General features: G+C 36.0%; 1 protein-coding gene across 5 annotated transcripts in view; it reads left to right on the top strand.

The window, feature by feature from the left end:
- Nucleotides 1–301: 301 nt before the first annotated feature.
- Nucleotides 302–23,698, top strand: part of INTU (inturned planar cell polarity protein) — a 33,706-nt gene continuing 10,309 nt past the window's right edge. For 2 of the 5 annotated variants that reach the window (XM_087724405.1, XM_087724402.1), the window contains exons 1-10: nucleotides 3,742–3,952; nucleotides 5,061–5,644; nucleotides 6,123–6,208; nucleotides 7,375–7,575; nucleotides 8,452–8,570; nucleotides 9,272–9,361; nucleotides 9,656–9,733; nucleotides 11,340–11,511; nucleotides 18,088–18,141; nucleotides 23,598–23,660. In XM_087724405.1, coding sequence (XP_087580531.1) covers nucleotides 3,816–3,952; nucleotides 5,061–5,644; nucleotides 6,123–6,208; nucleotides 7,375–7,575; nucleotides 8,452–8,570; nucleotides 9,272–9,361; nucleotides 9,656–9,733; nucleotides 11,340–11,511; nucleotides 18,088–18,141; nucleotides 23,598–23,660 — 1,584 coding nt within the window. In that variant the 5' untranslated portion in view covers nucleotides 3,742–3,815. Of the gene's footprint in view, nucleotides 1,232–2,090; nucleotides 2,324–3,741; nucleotides 3,953–5,060; nucleotides 5,645–6,122; nucleotides 6,209–7,374; nucleotides 7,576–8,451; nucleotides 8,571–9,271; nucleotides 9,362–9,655; nucleotides 9,734–11,339; nucleotides 11,512–18,087; nucleotides 18,142–23,597; nucleotides 23,661–23,698 lie in introns of those variants that run through there. The other 3 variants (XM_087724403.1, XM_087724404.1, XM_087724406.1) reach the window with 3 other exon arrangements.

Raw genomic sequence — 23,698 nt, 5'->3', positions numbered from 1 at the left:
AGCAATATAGCTATCATATCTGGGCTACACCATTCTGATGATTACTACATGATAGCACAATGATATAGAAAATATAATTTTTGTTTAAAAAAATTGTAGCCTGGATATGGAAGCACAAAGTAGCCAATATAAATTCACTATTTACTCAATGATTTTTTTTCATCCCACATTAGAACAGTGTGTGTGTGTGTGTGTGTATGTGTGTGTGTGTGTTTTAAAAAAAGAAAGTTCATTCAAATATTTTGATTTATTGACTCCTAGGTATCTTTTTTTCTTAAAAGGTAAGAGAAAGTCCATTAGATTAAATAAAGACATTTATATGTTACAGGAAGTATCAGCAATAAGCAATAAAATGATATGATTTCTTACTATCTACAGACACTAATTCAAAACTTTTTTCAAAATTGGAAGTTATAGGACTTTAGACATAATGACAATATTTTCAACTGCAATTAGCATTAACAGATATTCTGCTTCATTTGTACTAATACTTTTAATTTCCTAATTTGAACATAAGGCAATTGCCAGATAGTCATATATGTATAGCATTGATAACTAGGGTCATGCTTTGTTCTTTGTTCTTGTTATTTTACTTTATCTACTGCTTTATGCTAAGTGCATTAAATAGGCCATAGATATATATATTATAGAATACAGAACCAAATCAATATATATTTGAATTTTTTTAAAAAAATTCTATTGTCAAATAAATCTCTCCTCCCCACCCCGTCTCTCTCATGTTTCAAAGTGTTTGTTAATGGAATTGCTTGTGAAGTGCGAAGCACATCGACCTATAACCAATTTATCAACCCTGAAGAATTCAAATCAACCACACAACCAACCAGCGATGCCACTGACCCTCAACCAACCCACACAACCCCAACCACCCTCTACTTCCCAATGACCCTCACCTGATGTGGCCTCACCATAACCAGACCTATTGACCACACAAAGCCCTTATAAGCAGAAGAACACCAATACTGACATTCCCTAAATTCTGCCTAAAATGTTACTTAGCCTGGTAATGAAACATTTGGAAACCAACTCACAAACTCGGAGAATGAACCTCTACCCGCATCCTACACCCAAGCTACAGATATTTGACACTATCACAAATTCTAAGTTTAACAGGGAGTTCCAGGTCCCAGTCTAGCTATGGAAACTTGCTGGGTGTCTTTCAATCTAACCTACTTCACAAGATTATTGCCAAGGAACAAAATGGAAGAGAGATGTGAGTACCACCTATAGTTCTTCAATGTATGATGAAATATTAATCTAATAAATTGTGTAAGTGAAAATGAATAGAATAGAATAAATCCTTTATTCGCTAAGTGTGATTGGACACACAAGGAATTTGTCTACTTAATCAATAGAGATCATACACATATAAAATGAGATTAGCGAAGATTCCTATCAAGTTTATATCTACTACTGTGTATACAATAATATATGAAACTTTATAAAACATACTGATGTATCATGCTAAAATCAGTTGTTTCAGTATTTGTATATAGCATTAAATAATGCCATGTGAAAGAAATGACAGAGGTGATTTCGGTAGGTTCTGATTCATTTATGGAGTGTCCCGAGGATGGTCCTGATACTTAGTTACACTACATTGCCTCTTTTTGGGGGATCACCAGGATGATTTCCCCTTAATCCCTAAGGACCTAGGTACTAAGTTAACAAGGTTTGGGAAGTCTTTAAGACCCAGGAGAATAATACAAGAAGGACAGAGCTGTTTTTTAGAGGCAGTATTTCTGAATATTGGCAATTTTAAAACGGGTCGACTTCAATTCCAAAATTCCCCAGCCAGCCTCGCTAGCTGGGGTATTCTGGGAGTTGAAGTCCACGCGTCTTAAAGTTGCCAAGGTTCAGAAAAACTGAGCTAGAGCAACGGACATTCTTTCATCCGCAGAAGAGTTTCTGTGTGAGCGCCGAAGCTTAAGCTTTTTTCGTGCTTACAGAGAGTCTGACATCCTCAAGAAAAAGAGTTAAATCGAGACTTTTTAAAGGAGGCGGCGCTCACCAGAGGCTCCGTACACCGAAGCATAGTTTTTCTCTAACTCTCCCGGCAGCCGGCAGGAGCTGTTAAGCATTATAGCTTTCGATTTCCATACTCCTCCTTCCCTTAGCTGTTATTTTTTGCCTAGGGGAATGATCTGCAAGATCCTACGTGAAACTTGATGAATACTGCGGACACCGTTTTGGAGACAGGTAACTTCTTCAGCGCCATGTTCCGCGATACGAAGCAGAGAATCCCCAGGCCGGTAACTCGGAATTTAGAAGACCTGGACTCGGTGCAGAGCATCCTGCTGCACAGGTAAAGATGAAAGTTTATGAAAGGAGGAGATTCTGAATGAAAACAGATGTGCTCCAGATTTCTTCTCTGCTAATCTGCATCAATTAGTCTCAGATGTATGGGATAACACACCCTAAGTAAACGATGGGAATTTTTCAATACCACACTGGAGAAAGTTGATGTATATGCAGATTTTGTCTTTACAGTTTGCAACTGAGTTGGTTTATATTACAGATTATATTTCACTAATTCCAGGAATTTTTTTAAAAATTCCACACAAAATTGATGTAACAAATCTTAAACTGTCAACTAACCTTCCCACATAAAAGGTTTCTTCCATAAAAGTGTTTATCTTTCTGATGGTGAAAAAAGTAGTGCTTTATTATCTAAGTATCACATAATATTGTTTAGTGGACAGGTTTTGGGATTTTAATTTTTATCCTGATACAGCACATAGTAGGATTGACTTGTACATATTCCTTCGTGCATGTAACACTATTTATACCTGTGAACACTTTGGAAACATTTCTAATTTACACTGTTAATATTAATTGGAGATTGATTGATCAATTGATTTACAAGGCTAATATGCTGCTCTAATCAAGACCATGTTTGAGCTGCTAGTTACATAAATTAAGATAAAAAGTATGGTTTTAGTATAATAAATAATGCAAAACAAAATTCAGTACCAAAGGTAGAAAAACACCCCATTCATCAATTTTCAAATTGCAGAAGGCAAGTCCAAGCTCTTTGTGTGAGGGGATGGTTACTTTCAATGTTTCTGGGGATAGATAATAAAGAATAATCGCAGATAAAATATGATTTAATGTATGGAATCTTTTTTTTAATCCAAAGGGACGTGTGCAATGAACATAGAATGGAGGTCAGAAAGGCATTTAAAGTTCAAGACTGATCCAAAGATAAACCACCACGACCATATCCCAAAAGCAGAGAAGTTAATTAATTGAAACACTGATTTAAACCAGTAAAATGTAATCTTCCATCTCACTTGATCCAGTAGAAATATCTTATGGAAATCCACTTGATCCAGTGGAAATCCCTTATCCAAGAAATTGATTCCTTGGACTACTTCTGAGTTAATATGCATATTATTGCACAGCAATTCTTAGCATGGGGGCAGGGAGAGTATCAAAGATAGAGTGGCTTATCAGGCTAAATACTTACAAACCAATATGCAAATTTTTGAGATTCCAAGAATGCAATATAACTCAGGCCAGGTGATTAAAAATCTGGGCAAAATGCAAAGCGAATTAGGGAGGAAAAAGGCTGTTACGTGTTTAAGCCCTATTTTAGGAGTTTCAGGTTTTTTTTGGAAACGGGCGGAGCGTATCCTTGTCAGGTCTCTTAGCGCTTCTCTGGTCGCCATGGTTTCCCCAGCCTTTGCCAATCAAGACAGGGCAGAGGGTGACGTCCTTCTTTTTTCGGATTCCAGCTACATGGCGGCAGAGAGTTTGTAGGGATCTCGGAGGAAACTCCTCCCCCCCCCCTTGTTATGGAGAAAACGACGCTGCCTCGCCGGCCTTTTGAGATTCCCCGAGAGCCGTCGGCTGAGGATTATGACGAGTCTAAGGGCGGTGAGTCGACTCAGAGTGGCGATTCCTGCGCTCCGTCTTTGTCCAGCAGTTCCGAGTAAGGAGAAAGAGATTCTTCCCCGCTTTTACGATCGATTAAGGCCTGAAGTCTGTGCATGTGCTGAATCCCGAAGGGCAGGGGGTTGGTTTAGGAATTAATTATTTGAAATGACCACCTTCTTTGTTGCTTTTAGAAACGCAGAAAGTGTGGAATTGCAATTTCCCCAACGGAATGCTTTTCATTTGCCTCCATCTAGGAACTTTACTGATTTATCCCTTAGGCCCTTTTCTTCCCGACGAATAGCGTGGCATGTCAATACAATTAAAAGTGCTGGTAATTACCTTAAAAGCCTGATGGTTTGGGACTGAATATAAATGGGATCATCTTCACCCATACAATAATATCTAATGGAGAAGGCATCCTTTTAAGTGTTGTTTAACTGAACTGAAGTAGTGTTTCCATTAGAACACAAAAGCAAGTCTTTTATGTTACTGCTTCCTCCTTTGAACAGTATTTCATTCAAGTTTAGATCAGAACCAGCCTGTTGGCATTTAGACAAACTGCTAAGGCCTGATTATATTGGGAAGTGTTTGCAGATAGGTAATAATGTTAAATTCCTAATTTGCAAAAGAATATTGTTATGGTGAATTTCACTTAAATGAATGACATAGGTTATTATAATGCCCAGTGTACCAGAATAGATTAGAGATTAGAAACCAGTAAAGGAGTTTTGTAGTGCAGGGTTGAAATGAGGGGTCCTTGGTGCTCTCTGAGCTTGGTTGTTTTCTTGCAGAACTTAATTACCCAAACTAGGTAACATTATCAGTTCTAGTCAGTGATGTTACCGAGTTTGGGTAATGAAACGTCTGCAAAAAAAACACAACTAAGTTCAGAGATCACCAATGATTCCTCAGATTAGAAGCCACCAACCTCCACATATACACTTTTTATATTTTAAAAATTATGATCAATATTCACAACCATTGTTATCATGACTAATTTAGCTCTGTATGTTGTGCCAAAAGTGTTGGTTTCAGCATCCAAGGCTTTTGAAGCATCCAAATAGTAAATCTTTTGAGTGATAGTTTCTTGGTCCTCTTCTGCACTTCATAACAATTTTATGTTAATTATAAATTAAATATACTCTTCCTCATCTTGTCCATAGTAACATTGAACCTGAGTGGTTGGACAGTGTACAGAAAAATGGAGAATTATTCTACCTAGAATTAACAAAAGATGAAGAGGAAACCATCCCTCGTGACAGTTCTCTTGCTAGATCTATGATGAGCCATGTGAGATTTCGTGAAAATGAAGCTGAATTTTTTCATGAGAAAGCTGTAAAAGACAGAAAGTGTGAACATAGATTGCAACAGTTTTCTAATTTATTAAAGAATAAAGGTCTTCTGAGGCATTTTGAAAAGAAGAAAGCAAGTAGTAAAGTCACTGTCCATAATTATGGCCCAGCATCCATATTGAAATACAATTCTTGCCATAAGATGGGAGATGTCGCCCAACAGCTGTACAAAGACATTTACATTTATGTAAATCCACATAAAGGCTCAAATGCTGCAACAGGGGACCAACATGAGCTTCTGGAATCCTTAATAGGAATTGTCCACCAACGACCATGGACAACAGCTGAAAAATATAATCATGGTACTGAATATAGAAGTACTAATGAAGAAAAAATTACAGTACATGGTTTCATCCCAGGAAGCTCAGCAATAAAATCTGAACAGATCTTAATTGGTAAGTTCAATATTTTACACACTTCTGACAAAACCAGAATTGTGGAAGATGGAGGGACTTATTTCAATTTTTGTATTGGTCTTTTGATTAAGGAATAGGTCATGGTTTGAGAGATATTAGTCTTATTTGAGCAATAAACATTTAACATGTTATACCTCAGGGGTATCAAACTTGCATTGTCATGGCATTGTCATATAACGTATTAACATATGACGTAAAAAAAATTTGAATCCCACCACTGGACCTAAAGCAACATATTTGGAATTGATAGTTGTTCATATCCTGTTACAGGAACAAATACATTGCTGGTAAGGGAAGCAAAGAGAACAGATAATTTCATATATAAGTGTCTCAAATGAAATAAATATTAATCCTCAATAAATGCGTATAAATCAGCCATTCTTAAGAAACAACCAATCCATTGTTTGGAATTCTATTTTGTTTGCTTCTTTAATGTTGCTTTTCCTTCTGCTTTCAGGAGATGTCCTTGTTGCTGTAAATGATGTTGATGTAAACGCTAAAAATATAGAAAGAATTTTGTCTTGTATTCCTGGTCCTATGCAGGTATACTTCAGTTGACTTTATTTAGACAAGCATCAAACATTAAGTTTTTTTATACTAGTTTTCTATATGAATCATACATAAAACACAACTTTCGTTGTAATCCTTGATGAAAGTAAGTTGCTGTCAGGGCACCGATTTGCAAAAGAGAGCACATATTTTAGTCATTGACTAGGATGAGTGTCTCGGGCTCTTATTTGGTCATATTCCTTCAACTAAAAAGGATAAAATGGATGATCTTGAAAATAAAATGTATATTTCATATTTATTTTTTTAAAGGTATGTATGTTTAGAATAATGATTGTATTCTGCTCTAGCCAGTTCTGTCTACCTACCTGCAATACAAATATTAAAAATCAATAAGACAAGAATAGGGTCAAGGAGAAGCATTAAAATTTTTAGCACTAAGCAGAAAGATTGGACAGGCATATTGTTGCCTGAGCAGTTAAGATATGATCTTTGCCATTTCCCTTATTCACTCTCTAAACAGAAGAGATGCCTTTTTACCATTTGGCATAGTTTCATAATCAGATGCAATTATGCTGTAAACATCATTTACAGCAACTACAGTTTGGGCGGAACTCTTCTATATCTTGAAAATGGTACCGTTTTCTCTGAATTGGTGATATAGAGCCTTAAAAACCTTAAGTAATCGTAACAATATAGGGACAAATGTGAAAAATGCACAGAAATAGGAATTGGTGGCGCATAGACACTGATGGTCAACTTCCTTCAACTTTTTGAAGAAAATCAAATCATAATGTTAATGAACCAATAATAATTACATTAAATGATATTTATCAGAGTGAGACAAAAAGTATGAAGCAAAAAAGACATTCTAGAGCAATTGATAATACTGAACATCACTTGCTGATTCCAATATGACAAATGCATTTAAATTACTTAAAACTATTTGCTCCATTTTAAAAAATCTGAAAGCAGATTACACTTCAATCATACAGTGTGTTTACTTCAAGTCTTTGCTATTGCAGGTTTTACTTTTGCAGTTGTTAATAATGAACAATTTGGATTCATTACTTCATTATATTTATGAATACCATGGCTTACTGATCCTACTGTTGTCCATGTTTAAAACTACTACCTGTCTAGAAAACATTTCTAAAGATCCAAATTATACCCAATGAAACTATTATTAATTCTTTTAACAGGTAAAATTTACATTTGAAATAGCAGCAATTGAACCAACAGGAACATCTCAGTCAAAGAGTAAACAGACAGAATCCTCTGAAAACAACTTGGTGAATCTGCTGTGGAAAGACCATAATAATGATTCGCAGTTCTCTCTGCAAAGTATACCACATATTGTAATGTATCTCTCACTTAACTTGGAATCTGATTCATCTGATGAGGTAGGAATACATTTCTAAAATAGTGCATGTATCTTGTCTTTCAAAAGAAAAGTGACCAATAATAAGACAAACACAAATGCAACAAAAAAGCAATGAAAATAAAAATTCTTTCCAATAAACTGTGGAGACTAGGAAGAGAGCAAGAATAATCTATAATTACAAGCAAAAGAGTGGCAAAACATGGGGGTGTTAAAAATAGGATCAGCCTAAAGTCCCTATGTAGTCAGGATAAACTTATAAATAGCTTGAGGACCTATACTTTAAAAGAGAAAAATTGTAAAGTGCGTTTTAAATTGGCTTGGGAGGAACGCTTCTGTAACTTGAAATGCCAATATTATAATCTCAGTTTTCTGAATTTTGATGCAACAGACTTTACACATAACAGAACAAAGTGTATAATAATATCATTTCACAAAAGAGAGTGACATCATAAGTATTGATTTACATAATTTGTGTAATGTCTCTTAGGGAGATTGTGGGATAGCAGAAACCTATTTGGTGCACTAAAGTGGAATTTCATATTAGAACTTGGATTCAGTAAGATAATGTACATTCTCTCACAAAAACAGTAATATTTTTAGCATGGCCTGCAATTAAAAACTTTTAATTACAAATGACTTTATTATAAAAATTTTAAAAGGGTGCAAATAATTTAATAATATGTAGTTATAAAATCAGCAGTAATGAAATGTACTAGCAAATTGTGTACACAAATTTCCCAAGGAATCCATCCTTTATTCTTGAATGTAAGGTTTTTACAATACATTTCTCTGGTGAGGATGTTTAGATGAAATCAAGAAAGATCCATTTTAATTATGTATATGGATTTTCCCATAATTTTCTTAACTGATACACAAGCTGGCATTTCTTTGACAGCAAGAAATTATTTACCAATATCCCATATCAGAAGCATCTCAAAAAATAAAAAGTGTAAGAGGAATATTTCTCACTCTGTGTGACATACTGGAAAATATGACTGGGACACAAATAATTAGGCAAGTATTGCTCTTAATTTATCATTTATGCACCATCACCAGATTTCTTATCTTTTTCTTTAGAATTTAATAATTTTATACCTTTGGTTTAAATTTGCTCTCCCTGATCTCTCATAAACCATGATTATTGAAAACTATTACCTGTTTTCATGAGAAATAGGAAAAGAATATACTATATACCCAAAAATAGACATATCACAATTTTTTTAAAAGTCCACCAAATCAAATTGAATGCTATTGAATATTATTCATGAGCTGCCAAGTTATTGTTATTTATATTGTTGGTTTTTTGTATTTTAACAATTAGTATAAATTATTTAGGATCATAAGAACTGATTTAAGTATTGTAAGCTAAGTAAGTATTGTGAAATAAATAATAAATTGAACATGGTCATGTGCTTCTTGAATTCTAAATGTTACCCTGGCTATCCAAAGTTGTCCAACACTGGATAATATGACAAATCATATAGTAGTACTGTCTTGGCATCTGTTATATTATTTGCATAGTCCAAGCTGCATATTAAGATAATATACATATAGGAGAATAATAAAAAGAAACTGATGGGAAGAATTTTAGCAATTAACTATTGCTTGAAATTAAAATAGGAAAGAGTTTTTATGCATAGTGCTAACTGACACATTTGTACAATGTTATAATTGCATAACCATATTTTCTTTATTGTTTTGTTGACTTTTTATAGTTCATCTATGTTTTTATGTGGGAAATTGATCCATGTAGCTTATTGGAAGAAGGCTGATAAGCTGCTCATAATTGGCCTTCCAGCTGAAAGGTACATTTCTGTATTTTTCCCTTTTTAATATTTTTGTCCCTAAAATTATTCATAAATATTTACTAAATCAAAAGATCATCCTTCTAAGATGGTTGTTAAATTCTAGTCTCTTATGGCATATAACAAAATTAAAACAATATTTTAAGTATAGAACCCCCAAAATTAGTTTGTGCCCTTTTCATTTGCTTTTAATGACACAGGATTGTGTGCTATTCCTTGCACACATTTTCCTTCTCCCTTATATGCATTTGTTCCATTAGAAAAATTATCTAAAAGATTATTCTGGTTTTCTAGTGTACCTCTCTCTCAGCTAAGGAACATGATTGCAGATATTGTGAGAATATTGACCTTTGTATACAATTCCTTGGATAGGTAAGCATTCCAGTTCTGGACCATTGTAACTAAGCCTATGCATTTTCACTTCGGTTGCACTTACATTGTTTAAAATATACTTGTAGGATTATATTTTGATGGACAGATCCAGTTACCAAATTTTGAATTATGCTTGAAAATTCTGTCAGTCTCACATGTGATTTGCTCTGCAGAATGGGAGTGAAAAATAAAACTCAAATTATTTAAATTCCCAGGAGATAAAGTGTAGCTTTGTTTGCTAGATATACTTTTTATGTTTTAAATAGCAATATAAAGATGAATCTCTGAATATATTTTGAAATATATGAAATAAATATTTAATTTTGTTTTCTCAGTTAATAAAGCAAGTTGTTCACAGTCATTTGTTTGTTCAAATAGTTTTTTCTCTTACATTCTTTAAAGATCAGTTTCCTATTGGAATCTCAAACTGTTTCTGAAGCTCCATTTAGAATTTGAAAGTTTTGCTCTTGCATATTTTGACCTGGGTATAGAATATTTTTCTAACCTCAACATAGTCTAGGAAAGGGGTATCAAACTCGCAGGCAACAAGCTGGATGCGTCAAGTGCTGGCCAAACCCATCCCCATCCCAGAGGTGGGTTCCTACCAGTTCACACCTATTCGGTAGAACCGGTTCGTCAAATCTACTGAACTGGTTAAAAGAGGTTCCACCAATGGACCCGGAAAGCAGGCCACACCTACAGAAGAGGTTCCAAATTTTTTTGAAATCCACCACTGCCTCACCCCCATTTTAGCAAATAGGAAAAAATCCACGATACATTCACATGACAATGCGAATTTGACACCCCTGGTATAGGATATGCCACTGATGTGTTGAATTTTTATCCTTTATACCAGGGGTGTCAATTCATGGCCCAAGGCCGCGGGGTGCTTAGATCTGGCCCCCAAGAAACAGCAAAGGACCAGCCTGTGGTGCCTCTGCCAGCAAAAACAAAGTTCGGGAGGGCCGTGTGTAGGTTGCAGGAGTCCATCACAGCCGAAAATGGAGCTTGGGAGCCCGTTTTCACTGGCAGAGTGCTCAAGCCACCACGATAGATGCCCCCGACACAAGTAACATTGAGGTGCCCTGGCCATGCCCACCCTGGCCCCGGAGGTCAAACACAGCCCTGATGCAGCCCTCAATGAAATCAAGTTTGACACTACTGGTTTATACCATAGCCACTAAACAAAGTCTAAAAAATGTAAAAGTGGAAGCATCTTGAAAATCATGTATATTCTTTCATATTACGTTTACATATTGCATATTACATTACATGTAAGTAATATTGTCTAATAAAAGAACATGGTTATATTTAGCTTATGAAGATTGTACTTTTACCAAAATAACAGTAATCAGAGCATTCCACATATGAGAATAATTAAATTTAAAATAACTTGTATTGATTTTAAAAATGATTACAACTGAATTTTCCTTCCTTTCTTTTTCCTCTTCTCCTTTCTAGTACCTCTCCCTTTTTTTCTTTTTGTTTTGTTTTTTGATTTCTTAAGTCTTCCTATATTATGTTATAAATATCTTATGCTAGCTAGACAGATTATATCGAACCAGCAAATTTCTTATTTTTTCCAACTTTTTGTTTGCTTGTTCAGTGCTTTTTGTCAGGCAGAAAATACTTCTCGATTGGATTATTTCTTCAGCCTGTTTTTCCAGCAAGTTCTTCAGCATGCCAACTCCAATGCCAACCCTGACTATGATAACAGCTCATTACTTTTATACAACTTTCCAGGAGTACGATGGCTGTTGCTACCCCAAAATATTAAAGTAAGTTAGATTACAGATTTTTAAAAATCAGACATTAGTCTAATTGAAGTTATGCATAGACATTTTCATGTATGTGCCAATGTTCCCTCTAATTTTTTTTCAGTGTGAGCAGAAAAGTATAGTGTTTGAGCGGCACATTTTCATGCCTGAGCACCTGAATTTTTTTCACAGATGTTACCTAAGACAACGATGAAATCAGTATTATTTGAAACTCAAAGTTATGTTTATTCAAGGTACCCGCTTAATTAAAAGTGTTATATAATATCAGTATCACTTAACAACGCTCCTGCTTAGCAACCAAAATATTGGCTCAGGAACTCTGGCATTGAAGTGCGCAAGTCTTAAAGCTGTCAGGTTACAAGATCCTTGCACCTCTAACCCTTTAGAAAAAAACAAAAACCAGAGGTGTTCAAACTTGACAGCTTTAAGACTTGTGTGCTCTATTGTCTTTTGCTCCACTTTTTCATTCTCTATTTTTGGTTGTTGCTCTAAGCTTGAAGTAGAACCCAAAGAAGAAGCAATTGTGATTTCACATTGATGCAGTTCCCATGTTAGTTGGGTAACCTCAAGCCTCATTCCTTCCAATTCTCTGCTATGACTTTGCTCTTTGTGGGATAGCTCTTCCTTCAGCTGGGCAAATTTGCAAGTCAACATTTTTTTTTGTAATAAATCATGGGGCATATTAATACCAATCTCTCTGTAACATAATTTCCTCCTGTTACCTTCCTAATGAATCCCATACTGTAGCAGTGTTTCAGAAATCCATTGCCTTATGTTACAGTTAAAACAGTCCTGTCTGAAGTTGGAGTATTAATCAGGAATCCTTGTATTCAACCAAATAATATCTAATTGATGGTTTTCTGTATTTTCTTTGAAACCAGCCAAAAACAATGTACAAATATGATCAAGTAAGGCTGCTTTTAGAAAATAGTTTGAATTGCTAAAGATCTGCAGGTTAGGGTACAAATTCCACAAAACAAGAACAACCTCCTAAAACCATTCATAATAAACACCAGCATCTCTTATAAAGTTGGAATGATGGGTCTAATCATCAAGTAGAAACCTGTCAACCCTAAAAGTCCCAATATAGATCAAACAAAGGATGACATTTTAAGATAATACTCTCAACTCCTCCAGATTTTATACATTATTCCTAGAGGACCATCATCCATCTTGGATGGGGATAAATATTTGATATGGGCTGTAAGAGAATGTAAGACACTATGCTTAGATTGCCACATGCAACTTTAAATGGACAACTTCAGTTCAATTTACATGAAACAGTCACTTTAGCAAGCCACTCTGCTGGAACATGAACAAGCTTAAGCACTACTGGCATTTCATTGTATAGAGTTATGTTCAGTTTTTCCTTTCAATCAAGGCTGGATGACTTTCTCTGTAATTCCTTGCACTCAACTACTCTTCTGGCATTTTGGAAATTATAATAATAATGATACGAGACATAAGGGAAGCTCTTGTCATTTTTTTAGGAATATTCTGCAATAAGACCTTAGACAGCCCAAAATATAAACAGATATTAGTCTGTACTTTCTGTAGCTATCTAACTTTACTTACATAACCTGAAATGGATACTGGGCTTTTTTCCATAAAAAAATTACTTTTAAAATGGAAAGGTCATCTTTCAGGCATGAAGATTACAATAATGGAAGCAATGAGTATTGCTCATTGCAATAACTAGAATAACTGCTGCCATCTCCTCCTCCTCCAACAGCACCACCACATTTGCTGCCCAGCGCTGTGGCTGAGGTGAAGCTGCCAAAGCTCCCGCTGGCGCCCCTGCCCGTGGCAGCAGCAGCGGCTCCCCCTCTGCTCGGAGCACCTGAGCTGGGCACTGCGTTACCCCTGCCCCCTCCTCCGCCGCCGTGCTTTTGAGGAGCCATCGGGGCTTTTTTTTCCTGCTCCCGCCCCTCCGCCGCCTTCCTACTGGCTCCCGTAGCCTCAAGGCTCCTGAAAGCCGCAGCGCCGGGCAACAAATCCGGCAGTGCTGTTAGAGGAGAAGGCGGCAGCAGCAGTTAGTCCGGTGGTGGCGGGGGCTTTGGGGCTTCACAATTACCGTCAGTCGCCCCGTGCTCATCAAAACAAGTCCAGGGCCAGTTGGCCAGCGCCTGCAAAGGACCTCCTCCCCAGCTTCCGGAGCCTATGGCAGTAGAAATCACTGCGCGGGAGTTGAAAAGTCCTGTGCGGTGTTTTCCTGCCATGTGCACGGCCGCGCAGCCGCGTACCTTAAAGGGAACAGTGGTATGTGCCAAAATATTCTGACTCAATATTGTTTTATCCCTCAGTCTGCATAACTAGCATATATATGAACTACCATAGTAAATTCAAATAGTCATGATATACTAACTAGGCCATGTTCTGAACTGTAGCTCCAAATAGCATGTACTCAGAAGTTTGTATTTCTGAATGTTTAGCTGGTAAATATTTGCACAAGCCAGAAATTCAGAAATTCATAGTTACAAGGCAGAAGCCACTGCTCATTAAAAACATATTAATGTTACTTTTCAGCTTAAAAAAATAGCTCCTTGATCTAGTTTTCTGGAAGAATGACATATGGACAGATGAATCAAACCTAAAAATGTTGGGGCTACATGGGTATTATTGTATCTTGCAAGCACTGCATTCCATAATAAAATCTTAATAGCAGAACTTTGTCCTTCCTAAATCTGAGTCAACACAAGAAAGTGAAAAAAAATATTAATTTTGCTGCTCGGAAGCTACACGCTAGAGCTTTTTTTTTTCAAACTACGCATTCTGTTTCTGTTTCTCCTTTGATCTTACTGTCTTTGTGCTTCAAAGCTCTGTAACTAAAAGTGATAAGAGTCAAGGCCATAAATTGTTTACCACAGCTATCTCTCGAGAGCTTTATCGGTACTGGGAGAAGGGGGAAAAAAACGGAACCTCTCTCTTGTGAAGATTAAAGCTACAGTGGCAGTAATTTACAATTTGAAACATGGAGCAATTTACAGAAGAGGAAACTTTAACTTTGCAAATGATTTGGGATGCAATTCAAGAGTTATTGGTAACTTGGGGAATTGACAAGAAGGTAGAGTTTATACCAGTAAAAAATGAGGGAGATGGAGTCCCAAAAACTGAAGAGAAAAAGGAACACAAAGATAAGAAAACTAATGATTTGATTTCTGAACTGAAAGTGGTTGAAAGTAAAAAAAATGGAAGTTTGGAGGGGGGAATTCGATGGTCCAGAGCTTTACCCCAAATTTCAAGGCACAAAAGAAAAAAGAGAAAAAAAATGATGGTTTTAAAGAAAAAAATCTTATCAGAAACAGGATTGACAATCAAAGATAAATCAATTAAAGTAGCAAAAGGGCACCAAGATTACCTGAGAGATCCATCAGACAACAAGGTGCGGAGAGATGTCCATTAAAACTTTACCAAAGGAAATAAATAGAAAATTAACTCCACAAATGGCAAAAGAAATAAGACTACATGCCTTCTGGAAGGACACAGGTTAATATCTGAAAATTGATAATAAAAAATAATGATAATAGCTAAGTTTGATGATTAGTAAGAAGGAATTTAGTAATTTTTTAGATTGCTTGCTTAAATAGTTGATAATGGTAACAAGGTATATTTCTATGTTGGCTGGAGGTGAGGAAGTTGGATATAAGTAATAAATGATTTCGTTACAAATATTAATGATAATAATAATAATGAAATGACAAGAATAATAGTTAATGACATATATGTACTGGCTTAATATAAGGAATTTGGATATAAATCGCAAACAATGATTTGGGGGAAAAAGGTTTAGAAATTTAATTAATTAATTTTTATAAAGGTATAATGTTATTGGATATATGAAAGTAGATAATAAAAAATTTAACTATGTTTTACAAGTAGTAAGTAGTAATTTAGTAACTTATAGATGGTTATGTTAAATAAATAATTGATAAGGGCAATAAGATATATACATATATGTTGGTTTGAAAATAGTAAAAACACTAAAGGATTTTTTGTTAACCAATATTAATTATAACAACTAACAATGGAATAATAAGGATAAGGGATACAGTTAATGATACATATATGTACTACCATAATAAAAGGAACATGGACACAAATTGTAAACAGTGATTTGTCAACTAATTTTTGTTTAGAATATGTTAAAAAGGTTTAAGGCTATTGGATGACTCTGTAATAATTAATGAAATTAATTATTAGGTGGTTGTGTTTTTTAACTAGGGATTATTCTAGGCAAAAGGACACTAAAACAATTTCAGTTAAATGAGAACTATGATATGTTGAAAGTAAGACTCATTAAGTACTTTGACATTTGATATGAATGTAAGTAATAACTGGAAGAGATGCACAAAAGCTAATTGTAACCAATTGACACACTTTCTACAAGATGTAATGTAAGATGATTATTTTTTGTGGGTGTTGTTTGTTTAATAAAAAAAATGTAAATATAAAATAAAATAAAATCTTAATAGCAACTGTCAAGCATGAAACTTGTAGTATCCTACTTTGGGGATATTTTGCTTCCTTGGGACCTAAACTATTTCTGATCTTTGAAGAAATTATCAATCTGCTTTTTATCAGAAAATTGTACAGGAGAACATTAGAACCTTTGTCAGTTGAACCTGAACTGCCAGTGAGCCATGCAACAAGACAACATGGCCATGCCTTCAAGAAAATACACAAAAGAATGAATGAACAAGAACAAAATACAAGTTTTGGACTAGCCAAGCCCAGACTTGAACACAGTGGGAATGTTTCTTTAAGATCTGAAATAATAAGTTAATGCAAGTAAAGTTTCAAATACTACTGAGTTGAAGCAACTTGTCATGAAAGAATAGATCAGAATATTCATATAGTGATATGAGAAATTGTTCACCAATTATAGGGTGATTTTGTTGTAGTTACTGCAGCTAAAAGTAGTTAATCAATTACAAACTTGAAGAGGCAATTAGGTTTTCATGCTAGCTTATCCCATGTTGCATGTCTTTGATTATGAAATGAATTTCTCAGTTAACATGCATATCATTGAGCAACAGCTATTGGTGCTGCTTGTTTACTCGGATTCTTTATATAGAATCCACATTAACATTCAGCAACGAAATAAGTACAAATTCAGAATCCAGGTACTTTTTTCACAGAATCACAATGATCTCTAAAATGTTTCAAAAGGTTATGTTTTTAAATCTATATTGTTGCAACTCCCCCTCTCTCTCCCTCTCTCCCCCTCTCTCTCTCTCACACACATTGTATTTCTACATAGAAATTACTGACAAATTGCTATAATTAACATATAGGTCCCATTCATGAAGAAGATGATGTTTCAATTCAAGACTGGGACAATTTTAAAATGTTATTTAAAGCTTTATACATTTAAATGTTATTTAAATGTTGGCCTCGTATATTTCTGAGTGAATTTGTTGTGGTACGTGGTATGACATTTCAAAGTGTGGATTTTTTGGTTTTTAAGAAAAATAGACCATACCAGAAAAGTGGCTTATTCTATTATAAAATGGTAGGGTATGATATGTCTATAATAAGAATTAAGAAAAAGTGATGTCCCAAAATAGGGAAATGTCATTTGTTTTCAATTGTACAAATAAAAGAACAGAGGAAATGAATGATATAACCACTAGCTCGGTTGTTAGGAATTTTGGCAACATCGGTTAAAAACTACGGTTTTTTTAAGATTACAGGGAGTGCCTCTGCTTTCTGACAAATTTTAGAATGGACAACATCTTTACATTTGGGGGATAATTACTAGGTTATATAAATAAAAATGATTTCTTGTTTCTTAGGTAAAATAAAGATATGTGAGAATTTGTGAAAAACATTCCATAGAGATAAAGTTTAAAGGCTTAGTGAAAATATTTTTCTGATTGTGAGGGTGCGATGTCACGTTTCAAGGAAACTTTGTGCCTTGTAATTCATTAGCAAGAGGGTGAATGTCTTCTATTAAGCATTGTATTGGAGGCCTAAAAAGTATAATCTTTTTTGCTTTATCTGTAAAAACAAGCAATCTGTAATTACTGTATATTTTTCTTTTGATCCATTTTACAGTAGTTTCCAACACCTTGCTGGCATTTCATTTGTTAATTATTCTGGATTGAAAAATGTAGTTGTGATATTAAGATATTGTTCAGTATTGAGAAGCTTTTTCAAAACAGGAACAAAAGTCATGCTTGCTTGCTTAATTAATTAATGTCCACAGATGACTCTAGTGGCTTACAAATATTAAAACTGCACATTAAAATAATAAATAATAAAGCACTAAATCAGTGTTTTTCAACCTTTTTTGTGCAAAGGCACACTTTTTTCATGAAAAAAATCACGAGGCACACCACCATTAGAAAATGTTAAAAATTTTTAACTCTGTGCCTATATTGACTATATATAAAGTGTTTTTCCCACGGCACACCTTATACTATGTCACGGCACACTAGTGTGCCACGGCACAGTGGTTGAAAAACACTGCACTAAATAACCACAGTAATACTGTTAAAAGATAGGGAGTAGGAAAACACAAAATATACAAACATATATCAATATATATGAACGTTTTCTACTTATGTATTTTAGGTAGAAATTGATGCAGCTCTGAGTGACCTGGAGGCAGCAGACTTTGCAGAATTGGTAAAGCCTTTATTTTTAATCAGGTGTTTTGTGCATTTATGTCAGTTCTTCATTATTTAGTAGATAAATTACTTTAAAATTGCTGATTTCAGTGGTATGCCAGTTATACATGTAAGAGCCAGAATTGGGATGTCATCACTGGTGGCTCATCAATGCTACAATGGAGTCTGCTCCTATCATTATCCTCCTCTTTTTCATTACTCTTAGTTTGGTCATGTGGTTCAAAGAGAGAGTATCAACTATGAGTAAGAGGGCCACACAAAAGAAAATCTCATCTTCTTTCTCATAGATCCAAATTCCACGTAGTAGTTGTTCCTTCTTACTATCATTTCCTACTTTTTTCAGAGGAGGGATAAAATATAAGGAGAACTGCAAACTACAGCGTGCTTAATAAGAATTGGATCTATAGGAATTGGGAACAAAAATAAGGTGAAGTACTGTCTTAAAAATGGAATACCATTCATTCATGTTTTGGTTGAAAAAATGTAGATGATTTTTAAAAAAACATTTCAATATTTATTTCTAACAAATGGGTTATTTATGTATGAAATTTCTATTTGCAAATCTTGTTATTAACTGCAAGGACATGGAGTGAAACTCTTAGGCCTATATAACAGTCATAAGTATAATTTTGAATTGTAGGATGATAAATTCATTTTAATCCCCCGGTTCATGTAATCCCCCGGTTCATGTAATCAATGTTCATGTAACATTGGGCACTATCTAATAAAATGAAATTCAAATTTAATGGTGAAAAAAGTAAGGTTCTACATTTAGGCAAGAAAAACGAAATGCACAGGTACAGTATAGGTGGTACCTTGCTCAATAGTAGTAACTGTGAGAGGGATCTTGGAGTCCTAGTGGACAACCATTTAAATATGAGCCAGCAGTGTGCAGCAGCTGCCAAAAAAGCCAACACAATTCTAGGCTACATAAACAGAGGGATAGAATCAAGATCACGTGAAGCGTTAATACCACTTTATGATGCCTTGGTAAGGCCACATTTGGAATACTGCATTCAGTTTTGGTCGCCACGATGTAAAAAAGATGTGGAGACTCTAGAAAGAGTGCAGAGAAGAGTAACAAAGATGATTAGGGGACTGGAAACTAAGACATATGAAGAACGGTTGCAGGAACTGGGTATGTCTAGTTTAATAGAAAGAAGGAGTAGGGGAGACATGATAGCAGTGTTCCAATATCTCAGGGGTTGCCACAAAGAAGAGGGAGTCAAACTATTAAGAGCCAAGGTGGCGCAGTGGTTAAATGCAGCACTGCAGGCTACTGCTAGATCAGCAGGTCAGCGGTTCAAATCTCACTGGCTCAGGGTTGACTCAGCCTTCCATCCTTCCGAGGTGGGTAAAATGAGGACCCAGATTGTTGGGGGCAATATGCTGACTCTCTGTAAACCGCTTAGAGAGGCCTGAAAGGCCTATGAAGCGGTATATAAGTCTACTGCTATTGCTATTGCTATTCTCCAAGGCACCTGAGGGTAGAACAAGAAGCAATGGGTGGAAATTAATCAAGGAGAGAAGCAACTTAGAACTGAGGAGATATTTCCTGACACTTAGAACAATTAATCAGTGGAACAGCTTGCCTCCAGAAGTTGTGAATGCCCCAACACTGGAAGTCTTTAAGAAGATGTTGGATAGCCATTTGTTTCCTGCCTAGGCAGGGGTTGGACTACAAGACCTCCAAGTTCCCTGCCAACTCTGCTATTGTATTGTAAATGGTAAACAAAAGGGATGAGAGCATCAAGACTTGTTGCACCCTACAAGTGAGAGGCTAAAGACACAATCTCGCCTCCTGTTAACTCCATTTGAAATCCAGCACAAGGAAAGAATCATCACAAAATAGTTCCTCAATACTGATCAACAGTGGGGCTTCGGGGGGAGGAGCCTGCCGCCGTCGGGAGCTCAACGAAGCTCCTGTCAGGATTCTGGTTCGTATATCTTATAAGATCTATAGATATCTCCCCTTTCTGGCAGAAAGGGGCAGGGAGAAGGTCAGTCGTTAGGATCTCTTTGTAATTCATAGCTTTTTTTTGCTGTGAATGGAGAAGAGGTTCAACATTAGCTGAGCCTTTACTCCGGCCAGTTTTCCGCGCTGCCTTTTTTGCAGCCCTAGGCAGATTGCCCCCCCCCCAGGACAAAGCTAAGCTATTTAAAAATCAATCCGGGCGGGGACCATTCCTGAGGAATTTCTTCCATTACTATCTAACATACCAGCTTCAACTTCGCAAAAGGCTCCCTTTTTTTTTTAGCTGCGTCACAAGATGGCGATCTTGTAGCTTTTGTGTTTGATGTGACGTACTTAGTCAGCCCTACCCTCCTGAAGGCTTCTCCGTACTAATTGCTAAAAGATTAACTGAGGGGAGCAGAGACTTTGATTCTTGGCTCGCTTGATTGCTTGTCTTTTATTTTTACTCTGGAATGGCTCCCAAATCTAAACAGAAGCGCTTCCTTAATAACATATCTCAAAAAACTGCTATGAAGCCGCTACCCTTGCCTCCTACACCCTCCACGGGAGATTTGTTAACACAAGAATTTCTTCTCAAAACGCTTAATGATTTTAGACAGGAAATTAATCAACTGATATCGGATTTATATGATCAATTTGATGCTAAAATTGCTCAGGCAAAGGAGGATATGATCGGAGTAATGACAGTCATGACAGATTATATTGCTGAAACGGAGGACAAATTGGAACTTTTGGAAAAAACTAACCTTAATTTGATATCCAAAATTCAAACGTTACAACAGGAAATTGAAAATGCTCAAAAACAACTTGTCATGATAAATTATAATAAGACTGCCTTCGCAATAAGAGTTAGAGGACTGCGTGAAAACCAACAGGAGAATTTGAAACAGATTTTCTTTGAGGCTCTTAGCCGCTTGGTGGGAAGTCCAGGACTTAACTTTGATTGGCAGATTCAAAGAATTTACCGCCAGAATTCGTGGGTAGCAAAACAGCGACAGCTTCCGAGGGACATAATTATATACTTTACCACAAGGGAATCCAGAAATGAGATAATACAGAGGCTTTACAGCAAGAGGTTGAGAATTGATGGACAGGACTTGATTGTTTTTAAAGAGATACCATCTCAAATATTAAGAACAAGGAGAGAGTATGCTTTCTTAACCGAAGAACTCAGAAATTCTCAGATTCCATACAAATGGGAAGTCCCAGCTGGCATTACAGTTACATTTGGCAACCAAAAACACCGTATTAATTCTGTCTGTGAAGCCCGAGAATTTTACTACGAGACCTTGAAGGCGGGACTTCCTGACTCATCCGGACCTGGAGAGAGACAAGGAGAAGGAGAAGACAAGCAGCGAGACACGTGGCTACAAGGCGGAGGGTGTTGCTTTCCTCTTCCGGAAGGGCAGAAGACTAAAGAATAAAGACTTAGCGATGTTCTTAAAACTTTATGATTTCTGTCTGGGATAAAATGGAAAAGTTGTATATCGATGATGAGACATGGAGACTGAAAGAAGCGTTGCTGATTGTGGACACATATTGTATATAAGATTTGTTTGAACTCTAGCTCAAACTGCGCATGAATTATTTTCCTAGGCGAGGAGAGCGGAGATTGCGATCTTTTTGAGTTGTGGTCAGGGACGAACGGAGTTGGGAGGCGCGTGGGAGAGGGAAGGGTAGCGAAAGCTTAATTAGACTACTTGGGGCTAGAATGCAAGCTGATGTTTGTTTGAGTTGCTACTTCAATATAAGGTCAAGAAAGATTGGTCGGAGAGTCTCCAGGAAGGTGGAGTAAATATGTGAGGAGCAATGGACGCGGATAAAATATATATGTGGATATGGATAAAGGCAGGGTGGAAGGTAAAAAATTTACATGTGGAGGTGGGTAAGGATAGAAAGGGAGATGTTGGAAATGAAAAATGAAAGAAGTACTTGAGTTTAATGGTTTTATAGAAAGGTTTGGATATTCGGATAAAAAAGAGATAAATTAAAGGTCTGAATAGATAGACAAAGCAATGAGACTTTTAGTTGGGGAACCCTAATTGATTAACTTACCTGGCTCTAATACAGTTTGAAACCCTGCAAGTAGTAAAATAACCGAAATTTGGAATGAGCTACATTGTTTAAGATTTACAGATGATGGGAAGCTGTGTTAACGTAGTGGGTTTATTGACCCTTCTTGTTTTTCTTTTCTTTTTGTGTGTGTGTGTGTTTTTTCTTTTCTTTTCTATTTTTTACTATTCTCTCTTTTTTTGGCTTTTCTTTTATTTATTTTTTAATTTTAAAGTTAGCTGGCTTTATTATACTCAAGTGCTTGTTAAAGAATTATGCCGGGTATGGGACCTGCGAAGCCGTAAGGGGGTTAGGGAGGGGGGATTATAGGGGGGAGGGGGGAGGGTGGAATTACAGTTTCAATTCTTAGAACAATAAGAGTTCACTTGTATACTGCGGCTCGTTTTTCCCCTTTTTTTTTTCTTTTTCTCTTTTATTTTTTTAAAAAAAACAAACTGAATAGATTAATTGTAGGGATACACCAAAGTGAGGAGAAGAGGGAAAGAGGAGGGAGAAGTAAAGAGGGAGAGAGAGGGAATGTAAGGAGGGTGAGATGGAGGGAGGGGGAGATGTCTGAGGGGGAAGGGAAGTAGAAGAGGGGAATGTTGGAGGGGAGAAATGAAAGTTGGAGGGGGAGAAGAGAGGGTGTATGGGGGATTGAAGTGTCATGTTGGGGGTTTTTTTTGTTTTTTTTTATGGTGGATTTTTTTCTCTTTGTTTTTTTGTTACGCACAGTATATAAGTGATTGTATAAAATGAAAATGAAAATGAAATAAATAAAATGTACTTTAAAAAAAAAATACTGATCAACAGTATAGAAAGCCACTGAGAAATTAAGGAGTATAAAAATGGACATCATATCCTCATCTTGGCTCTGGTCCAGGTCATTCACAAGCACAACCATTTCCTGTCTCCACTTGGTCTGAAATCTGAGTAACATGGTTCAGATAATGAATTACTTCCAAGATCTTCTGCAACTGAAGCCCAACTAAAAAGGTTGGAGAGCAAAAAGAAATTCTCCAAAATCATTGGGTCTAGCAATCAATCACTTGGAAGGGTCACACTATAGCCTGTTTGATAATGCCATCCTTTAAAGAAGTAGATGTCACCACATAGACCCAGAGCAGGACCTGGATCTTATAACAGGTGGCTGAGCTCACAATCCTGAAGTGCCTTCTGCTTTCTCAAGTTTTTTCAAAGTTATACAAGTTTACAGATAAACACATCAGACTCTGTCCTAGTCATGTTCACTGTATCTGTACAGTTGGTGTCTTCTCTGGAATATATTGCACCATATTCTGTGTCAAATTATACATCCTGCTGGTCAAGTATATAAGGCAAAATTAGAAGTATTCTATTCTTTAAATATTCTAAAACTACATATTGGATCAGCTAAATTCCAAAATTTATTGTCTTTCTTTTTATAGTCTGAAGATTACTATGATGTGAGACGACAGTATACATTTTTAGGCTCGTGTCTCTTCTATAAGGTAAGCTTTTGCAAACTTTTCTGCTTTCTGGTAAATTT

Source organism: Thamnophis sirtalis, unplaced genomic scaffold, assembly GCF_051295495.1.
Source record: "Thamnophis sirtalis isolate CommonGarterSnake01/CBP01778 unplaced genomic scaffold, rThaSir2_p1.2 scaffold_10, whole genome shotgun sequence".
In the NCBI taxonomy this organism is placed as follows: domain Eukaryota; kingdom Metazoa; phylum Chordata; class Lepidosauria; order Squamata; family Natricidae; genus Thamnophis; species Thamnophis sirtalis.
The sequence above is the reverse complement of the archived record's forward strand: the minus strand, read 5'-3'. Positions and strand labels throughout refer to the sequence as shown.